Source organism: Cydia splendana, chromosome 21, assembly GCF_910591565.1.
Source record: "Cydia splendana chromosome 21, ilCydSple1.2, whole genome shotgun sequence".
In the NCBI taxonomy this organism is placed as follows: Eukaryota; Metazoa; Arthropoda; class Insecta; order Lepidoptera; family Tortricidae; genus Cydia; species Cydia splendana.
The window spans coordinates 10531127-10540979 of record NC_085980.1 but is presented as its reverse complement, the minus strand read 5'-3'; the positions used below and the strand labels follow the sequence as shown (position 1 = coordinate 10540979).

Below are 9853 nucleotides of genomic sequence, written 5' to 3'. Positions count from 1 at the left end.
AACTACCACGTCACAGTGACACCCTGACACCGGAGGTAGGTCAACTCAAGAGGAGCCTAACCAGCCTAACATGACCCCAATAAAAGTTGCATGGTTTTCGAGTTATTAGAGATTTTTCTCCTTTGTTTTAACATTTTTTTTTCGACCCGCTGACAAAAACTCCCACCCAACCCACGAGTAAGAGAAAGCTCGTATTAACCTTAAATGAAATTCTTTATGTATGTGTGATAATCGAGATGAAAACACTGAACATTTTAAATAATAGAAACAAATACAGTCACATCCTCTTTATTACCGACGAGGAGGCAGCTCCGCCGCTTGTCTAGCCACCCCATGCACCCTATACCCGCAGTAGTCCATCAACGCCAACCCCAAAGGGTATATCACCTTTGGGCCCAACCCGCCGATCTGAGGCGCGGCCAAATACGAGAACACAGCCGCACCAGCCGTGTACCATCCCCACTCGCTATTCTTTTCATGCGAGTACAACACTAAACAAATGATGTTGATGAAAACCATGAGGTTCCCAAAGTGTTTGTCCTCGTTTGCTGATGACACAGCGATGACGAAAGGGACAAGTCCGGAGAGGAGATGGAGGAGGGAACGTACGTCATCGCCTCGCGTTAGATCGGCCATTAGACAGGGGATCGGGAGGTATCTGGACGCGGCCAGGCTGATCTTGTAGGCTTGGGCGACGTCACCGAAGCCTCCTAGAAATAAACAGACTCATTCAAGATGGTTTAAACTTTAAAGCCACCGCAAACATATCCGATTTTGGATCTGGCCAACCATTCCCGTAACTTAAAAAACCCGGCCAAGTGCGAGTCAGACTCGCGCACGGAGGATTCCGTACCATTACCATAAAAAACAGCTTTGTTGTATGGGAGCCCCACTTAAATATTCGCTTTTAGTATTTATTGTTATAGCGGGGGCGATGAAAATTTCAACTGTCTAGTCCGTCCGTCTGTCTGTCTGTCACCAGGCTGTAGCTCAAGAACCGTGATAGCTAGACAGTTGAAATTTTCACAGATGATGTATTTCTGTTGCCGCTATAACAACAAATACTAAAAACAATATAAAATAAATATTTAAGTGGGGCTCCCATACAACAAACGTGATTATTTTGTCGTTTTATGCGTAATGGTACGGAACCCTTCGTGCGCGAGTCCGACTCGCACTTGGCCGGTTTTTATATAGCTGATGAAGCGCTGCTGCCCTAGCGGTAAGAGCGTGCGACTTTCAAACCCCGGCTCGTACCAATGAGTTTTTCGGAACTTATACAAATATACAGTACCTACGAAATATCAGTTGATATTTACCTACCAGTCGCTTTTCGGTGAAGGAAAACATCGCGAGGAAACCGGGCTAATCCCAATAAGACCTAGTTTCCCCTTTGGATTGGAAGGTCAGATGGCAGTCGCTTCCGTAAAAACTAGTGCCCACGTCAATTCTTGGAATTAGTTGTCAAGCGGACCCCAGGCTCCCATGAGCCGTGGCAAAATGCCGGGATAACGCTAGGAAGAAGAGTCAACTAACCGTGATAGTGTAGGAATCCCACAATACCATGTATCAGCAGGTTTGTGTGCATGCCCGGATGGGTGTAGTTCTTGATATGAACCCGTCCGAGACTGGGCCCGGTGACGCAGCATAGGACCACGTGCGATAGGGCCGCGTGGATATTGTCATCTTGGCCCATTGGCTAGAGTAAACACATTCAAAAATAAACTTGTGTAGAAAATAGTAAAATTGTAAATGACAATGACAATGGATGTCAAGTTGTATTTATGTTTGATTTAGGTTTCATGCCGTTGTCGATGATGAAAATTGCCAGTGCTTAGAGCAAGGCCTATTGTTGGCCTATTGACTTCCTTGGGATGACGTGACCCTTCATAATTGTACATGTGTTGCCCGTTCCTAGAGCAAGATTGCCAGTAATTTCCAATTTAAATATATTACTACAGCAACATTGCTAGAACTGGCTTTGTCTATACGATTTCTAGGAACAAATCCAATTATTTTAAGTATCAAATATATTTTGAATTTTTTTTTGTAGGTAAGCACAAGGGGTGTATTTATTGGATACAATAATACATTTAAATTCGCTATCCTAAATATTATCAAATTAATAAATTACATTAAAATTAACTTAAACTAAACTAGATATTACTAGAATTAAAAATGAAATAAATAAATTAGTACTAATTTAAACTACCTATAAATACAGTATAAAAAACCTATAAAGGACCCAATCATAAGAGAAATGCCCCGTCTAAAAGTTCGGCCTGCGGCATGGACCCCATTACACTGGCGGCGTTACCTCTCTGTACCGCTAGGGCGATACGCTGAGAGAGGTACGCGCCAGCCCTACGGTCCCCTGTGGAGTCGACCAGCCGCGCCGACAAAGCCTTCATGAATGCCTTCATGTCGGATGACCAAGGTCCCAGAGTCTCAACTGCGAGCGCCGCAAACTCATAGTCGTTAACTAAGGTCGAGTATTTGCGGCGCTTGAGAATCTGGGCCTGGTCAGCCGCAGCGCCAGCCTTTTATTTTGAATTGTATTTTATGAAGTAGTCGAAGTCATATGTAAATTATCAGTCAGTTTGTCTTTGTCTATGTTCATAAAATCTATGAAGGGGAGACGTGCCTCTACCCTCCATGATAAAATTAAAAAAAATCTTTGTCAATGGGCCTCTTTGATAGGCCTTGATTTGGGTCTGGCCGGTAAGAACATAGGCAAGACAAAAATCTGTAATGTCAATGCTGTCATTAAAGTCATTTAACGCAAAAATGCCAGTTTTCATATAAAACGATTTATTCACTTGAAATATATTTATTTACCTATTAATTTTAAAAATAAAAACTATTCATATGTACGAGCAACATATCTAAATGCGTCTTCGCACAGACTTAGTTAAATTTAAACCGTTGTAGTAAACCAGAAACAGTGATCATTTCAAGGTAAGAAATACATATATTAATCTTTAAACAAAAATGAGCGTACTAATTGCCAAATTCAAATATAATTATTTAATCTTACTATCCCCGTAAGTCCCGCGAACGCTATATCGCGTCCGAAATTTTAATCAAAATTCATCATAGATGTAAAACCTCACATTGTTTAAGCTGGTAAATTTAGACCCGGTAGCAATTCGCGACGTTAGTAATTAGGCAATTAGATTATATTGTTTAATTTGTGACTGTTTTGTTTTAGAGAGTGAATCAGCAGATGGCTTGAGCGTGAGATAACAATATAATCCTGGGCCGTCATATGATTTCTTGGAAAAAGCTCAAAGGGCACGTATCTGCCGCATATCCAGACTAGTATCCCGGTGACCAAGAACGCTGCGCGGAGCTGTGAAGGAGAAAATGTCCGATAACCGGATAGATGTAATAACAACTTGTAATCATTTGCCATATCAATGTATGTATTCATATGTATTGCTCCTAACATATATACAGTAATCCTAATAGGAATGAAAATATTTATATCTTAATATACTGTTTTGTTACCTTTTATATTTGACGAATTTCTAAATATAGTACCTGGCTAATCATTACCTTTTAACGTATTTTTTTATTTATTTGTGATATGCTAATTTAAGAGCCCATCAACGTACACACTAGCGCCGCTGCTAAATAATCCTGATTATTTAAATTTAATGACAGGTATTTAAAAAAGGGGGCCGCTACGGACTGTATTGTGTATTTAAGTACCTTTTGAATACATCAAACTAGTTTTTATGTTACTGGATTCGTCAATCTACGCGTCCAAAGTTAAAACGGTTGTTTTTGGTTTGACCTCATAGATCGACGAATCCAGCAACATAAAAACTAGTTTGGTGTATTCAAAAGGTACTTAAATACAGATACTTAAATACAGTCAGTAGCGGCCCCCTTTTTGAAATACCTGTCGCTAAATTTAAATAATCACGATTATTTAACAGTGGCGCTAGTTTGCACGTTGATGGGCTGTTATAAACCTGACCCCAACAAAAAAGAAAAAATACAAAAAGAAATTCCCTCTCCGGGATTCGAACCCAGGACCATTAGCTTCCTGAACAGGATTACTGCCAATACCCGCTAGGCTAAACGGGTTGTCAATTCTAATTACAATGGTATCCTACCAGAGCGCCAGTAGTATAAACGAACTTTTGAAAGGGACATTTTTTTGTATGGAGTTATCGTTCTTCTCCTAGTGAGTATTATATTCTTTGGCTTAGAGTCAGACCAAGGAAAGTCTGCAGCGGATTTGATAGCCCACGCAGTTCACGTGTTACTTTAAACGTCAAACTTGTATGAAATTTTGACGTATAAATAACACTGACACTGCGTGGGCTATCAAATCCGCTGCAGACTTTTCTTGGTCCGACTCTATCTGATTTTATGCCGTTTATGGTGGGATGAATTATTGCGTCTAAAATAACACTTGTCTGCTATCAAAATCGCTGCCTAGTTAGCTTGGTCTGTCTCTAACACCCTACTCATGCCGATATTTTTGCGACGGATTGTATAATTATTATAAAGCCTGACCAGGAATATATTATGATTACGCGCCATGTTGCGGAATTTCACTGGAACTATTTTTTTCATACTATACTGAACTGTCATCCTATACATGAGAGTAACAGCGCCCTCTTGACAATGCTCATAATTATATTACTGGTCCAGCTTTACAGAACTGTGACTATCTATATAATATATGTAGGTATTTGTATTTCTTCACAAAAACCTTCTACGTCTGGGAATAATGCAGTATCGGTTACGGTTTCTGGATTCTTTGATAATGGCCACCAGATGCGGTAACCGATATCTGCGGCTCCCGAATATAAAGGCACCTTTTATATTTCGTTTTAGTATCAAGTAGTAGTAACCATGTGTATGTATTTCCCATCACGGAACAATGGTGTCCAGACTTTTGGAAGGCGTGCGCGGAGCCGAAGCCAATACGTACCTAAAGGTCCTTTTGACACTTTAATGATATGTAAGGGATACACCGATCAGATGTTGCCCGAGTCATGGGCCGCAGGCAGAGACAGCACCCGCCAGGGTGTAAGAACTCTTGAGAGTTGATGGAATCTAAAATGAACTAGAGTTAGACCAAGAACAGTCTGCAACAATTTTGATAGCATACGCAGTGCAAGCAGTGCAAGTGTTATTTATTGTTATTTATTAAGTGGTATCTACGTCATAATTTCATAGAAGATTGACGTTTAAAATAACACTAGCACTGCGTGTGGAGAATACAGACGAGTTGATGAGTTTGAAAGACAAACTGATCTAAAGGAGTTTTAGATTCTAGCAGAACATTTTATACGTTTTAGTAAAGCTTTTGTTTATTTAGTCTCAACTCCGGGGAACAACTCATATATATGCTCGACGTCTAGGTACAGTCGCCATCAGATATATCGGAGCGGCCAAGGTGTTCACAATATCTGAACGCACGCACTTTAACGTCTTTAACGCCTCGACAATAGAGGCGTGTTCAGATATGTGAGATGTGTTGTGAGCGCCTTGACCGCTCCAATATATCTGACGGCGACTGTGCGAGGTTGCGAGGTACTGTATATGCTCTCGATATGACTTCAATATTACTATATTGCTTACGTTAAAATGCGTAATTCTCCTTTCAACTCGTCTAAGACGTAATGAAATTGTCCCGGCAGGGGGCTCGAATGGGGCACCCTAGCGCGTGCATTAGGGACACTCACTCGAACACGCGACGGTTGGTTACCCTACCCTGTTATTGTATCGATTCCTTTGTTTTGTGATGACAAAGCTTTTTGTGACAGAGACGTAGACAATGGGAATAATTTCAAATGTGAGATGTAAAATGATAGGTTTATGTTACACGGTAGATAGTGGCGGTGCCCCTGGGCGGTGCTTAACAGTGAGTCAGTCTAGAGCGATGCAGGAACAGTGGCCATTAAATATATCGGAGACGCACGATAACTATTAAACAACGTGATTCAAATATTATTCTGATGTCAGTGTCCGGTCGAATGGTCCTGTTAGTATGTTGATAGTTTGAGGCCCGAGGAAAGCATAGGGTAGTTTTTATCAATTAGTAATAATATCAAATATAATCATTCAGCCTATTAGACGTCCCACTGCTGGGCACAGGCCTCCTCTCATGCGCGAGAGGGCTTGGGCTATAGTCCCCTCGCTATCCCAATGCGGATTGGGGACTTCACATAATACACCTTTGAATTTCTTCGCAGATGTAGGTAGAGTTAGACCAGGAAAGGTCTGTAGCGATTTTGATAGCCCACGCAGTGCAAGAGTTATTTTAAACGTCAAAATTCTATTGAACTTAATATGACGTAAGTATAAATAACACTGCGTGAGCTATCAATATCGCTGCAGACTTTTCTTGGTCTAACTCTATGCAGGTTTCCTCACGATGATTTTCTTCACAGAAAAGCTAGTGGTATGTAAATATTAAATGATATTTCGTACATACGTTCCGAAAACCTCATTGGTACGAGCCAGGATTTGAACCCGCGACCTCCGGATTGAAAGTCGGACGTCATATCCACTCGGCCACCACCACTTGTACTTTTATCAATTATCTATCATAATCCTTATCCCACACCGACGAAGTCGCGTGCAGGTGCTAGTTATGCATACAAATTTAGGTAGGTACAATGTACAGTCACCTGCAATAATATGTTACACAACGAAGGCCGCATAAATATCTGACACGATCTTATTTGTAGAGCCATAAAAGCGTGTCACATATTTTTGCGGCCTTCGAAGAGTAACATATTATTGCAGGTGACTGTACTTACCTGCTATTACATACAATGGTGTAAGTGTATAATAAGCTACAATGAAAACTCGTCACTCCTTCTTCTTGTGTTATTTAATAGCAAAGCTTAGTTACATATTTATTTTTAAAAGTTACAAAGTTACAATCAACAGCCGCAAGGATCAATGATAAGCAACACGGCTACGATAAAATTCAAAATCATCTTCTTACGTTCTAGTTTAATTTTAGCCGCCCTATAAGCGCAATATTCCATCAGTGCCAAGCCAAATGGATATATGATCTTAGGACCCGTTTGGGGGCACATATAATAAGTAAAAACCGCGGCGGCGGCCGTATAAAAGCCCCACTCCATATTATTTTCCAAAGAATAATGTCCTAGAGAAATAATGTTGCCAGCTATGACTAAATTCCCGATTTGTGCGCTGTCAATACTAGTGCCCATCAATGACAATGAGAAGGGAATTAGGCCGGACATCAAATGTAACCCTGCGAAAAGATGGTTGCCTTTATAGAGGTCGGCCATCATGCAAGGAATAGGAAGATAGCGCGTAGCTTTTGTGCTGAAATTGTACACTGGGCCCATATTGATTTTAAATCTTGCGCCTGGAAAAAAAATAAGGTCAGTGTGGCTAATTCCGTCATAGAGGCAGGCGTAGCTCACTCCGCGATTTCGTCGCTTTGCAACAGGTAGCTACAAGTACATCCGTTCCACACCAATTTTGGTGGCGAGCCCATGGCTAGCCATAAGCCGCGCGTGGCGCTATCGCCACCTAGCGGCCATATCTGTCCTGATCGTAACTGACGCGTTTTGTTAGAGAGTGAGTCTTCTGTACCTAGTACTATTATTTATTCTGTGCATGATAGAGGCTATTCCGCCACGAACATATATTTCTTTGATTTTCAATCGTAGGAAAAAAAACCATTCGCTTTTGATTGCTGAAACTAAAAGCAATCGCTGCTTCGTCGATGAAATTATCAATTTTGTTCGTTGTTCGAAAAAACGCTAGTGGACCGAATAGTCCCTATGACGGAATTAGCCACATTAACCTTAGCAATATATTATAGTTTGAACACGCAGTTTGAATAGTACATTATATTTATAAAAAAGCATGTAAAAAACTACACTTTTACGTTAATATTCGTGTGTATTATATTATGTACTGGTAGTATTGGTACCTATACACCGTGTTTTTTTTTATTTCCGTTAATTTCAAGGGTGCATTCCTGAGATTAAAATAAATAACTTTCTCAAAGACACTTATATTCTAATTAACTCCATTTCGGAGATAATCAATCATTTATTTTATCCTATAAGGCCTCTACAAGCGTCTACACTTGCCTTAGGACCGGTTTACATATTGATTAGTGTTTTGAATGAGTTCATACATTTGCTACTAAACTTAAGTACAATCTCGGTCGATCTATGTTCGAAATAACTTTAATATGTCACAGATTTCAATTGTTTGGTTGAGTTAAATGTAATGCCCGTGTTACAACAACGCTATATGCTGCATTTAAGACGAAACAGGAGCTGAGTTTTAAATATTTTAGGTAAATATACCCGTCTCGCTAACGGAAGCGGCACCTAAAAGTAGTGCGATAAGGACAAGGCTAAAAATCCTGCGTAAAAATCTCAAAAATCGAGGTTTCGTACTCCTCTGTTTCCTCCTCCAAAACTTAACCAATCGTAACCAAATTTGGAAATCTAAATGATTATGAAATTATCTGTGTCGGACCGTTTTGCTTTTTTGGCTAATTGATATCAGTTTCGAATGCCACCCCTCTCATTGCGGCATAGTCAATTAGGCCATTTTGGCCATTTTTGAAGGGCTCTAGCGCCTTAAAAAACAAAAATATCAAAAAAAGCAAAACGGTCCGACACCGATATAGATATTGACAATATTAATCTGTGTTGAAAAAATCATTGCTCTAGCTTCAAAAACCACGGAGGAAAACGAGGAGTACGTTTGTATGGAGAAATGACCACTCCCGTTGGCTCTTAATTACTTTTTCAACTTAATTTCTTTTTACAAAAAAGAGCAAAAAAAATTATTTTTTTATTAACTACTTATGCCATTTAGTTCTCTTAAACGTACTTAACCATGCCCCGAAGTTAACGGAATTCAATAAAATCACGGTGTATACATAACCATAAATATGACCAGCGCAATCAATATAAGGCCTCATCTTGCAACAAACCGCAACAAATCGCATGGGGGTTGTGATACATTCCGGCTTTTGATCGATCAATTGAATTCGTGGAACCCACTTAGCCAGCAATGTACCTACCTACTTTTAGATGGTCAAGCAAATTTTGTCAGTAGAAAAAGGCGCGTAATTATAATTTTCTAGGAGACGATATCCCTTCGCGCCTACAATTTTCAAATTTGCCGCCTTTTCTACTGACAAGATCTGCTTAACCAACTATATCTAAAATTACATGCGATTTGTTACTACAGATTCTTGTTGTTACAGATTCAAATAACATACTTTGGTGCAGAAGGTATCCAAAAATTCCAAACAGGAATAGGTTTCCATGCATTCCAGGTTGGGTAAAGTTTATCTCATTCCAGTGACTTATTCCTTGTCCGGCAACGCAGCTTAACACTATGTGGGCTATGGAGGCGTTGATTGCGATTTCATCCTTGCCTTGCGTCTTTTCGCTCGTGTAGTCTCCATTGCCGAATCTCATGCCGAGACCACAATACTCTCTGGGCACACTATTTCATGATTAAATTTGGGTTTGATAACCATTATAAACTTTTCTCTCAGATGACAGAATACCAGCAAAGTGTAGAAGGCATAGGTAGAAGGAGGTTCTTCAATAAAATAAACTGTAGAAATCTGTTAATTAAACTGGGCTGTTTGGATACTAGAGCTCTAGTCACTAAAATAACTTTAATTTAAAAAGAGAAATAGGTTTATCTATAGTCATTTTAATGTTGCCATTGTATTACTATTGCGAACCTATCATTTTGAGGGAAATTATAATATGCATGAAGAAATAATCTTGTATAGAAATCTGTACAATTTTGATTGCTAAAATGTTATTTTTTTTACTTTTAGCAAACAAGTACTAAAGAA

At 39.7% G+C, this 9853-nt stretch overlaps 2 protein-coding genes across 2 annotated transcripts; both read right to left on the bottom strand.

Annotated features, from left to right (window-relative positions):
* Nucleotides 1-272: 272 nt before the first annotated feature.
* Nucleotides 273-1797, bottom strand: LOC134801229 (uncharacterized). Its single transcript, XM_063773761.1, has 2 exons — nucleotides 1537-1797; nucleotides 273-710 (listed from the first exon to the last, which is right to left on the bottom strand). Exons 1-2 carry the CDS (start codon nucleotides 1694-1696, stop codon nucleotides 292-294), a joined length of 579 nt encoding a protein of 192 aa, XP_063629831.1. The 5' UTR covers nucleotides 1697-1797; the 3' UTR covers nucleotides 273-291.
* A 5117-nt stretch (nucleotides 1798-6914) lies between these two features.
* On the bottom strand, nucleotides 6915-9482 carry LOC134801228 (uncharacterized). The gene is made up of 2 exons (XM_063773760.1): nucleotides 9260-9482; nucleotides 6915-7372 (listed from the first exon to the last, which is right to left on the bottom strand). Exons 1-2 carry the CDS (start codon nucleotides 9459-9461, stop codon nucleotides 6915-6917), a joined length of 660 nt encoding a protein of 219 aa, XP_063629830.1. The 5' UTR covers nucleotides 9462-9482.
* Between the last annotated feature and the right edge of the window lie 371 nt (nucleotides 9483-9853).

What these genes read in the sequence shown, in the direction of transcription:
- LOC134801229 (XM_063773761.1), bottom strand. Translation starts at nt 1,696, where the DNA reads ATGGGCCAAGATGACAATATCCACGCGGCCCTATCGCACGTGGTCCTA. An exon ending in GGGATTCCTACACTATCACG is followed by an intron (nt 711 to 1,536) that starts GTTAGTTGACTC and finishes GTTTATTTCTAG; the next exon opens with GAGGCTTCGGTGACGTCGCC.
- LOC134801228 (XM_063773760.1), bottom strand. Translation starts at nt 9,461, where the DNA reads ATGAGATTCGGCAATGGAGACTACACGAGCGAAAAGACGCAAGGCAAG. An exon ending in TGGATACCTTCTGCACCAAA is followed by an intron (nt 7,373 to 9,259) that starts GTATGTTATTTG and finishes TTTTTTTTCCAG; the next exon opens with GCGCAAGATTTAAAATCAAT.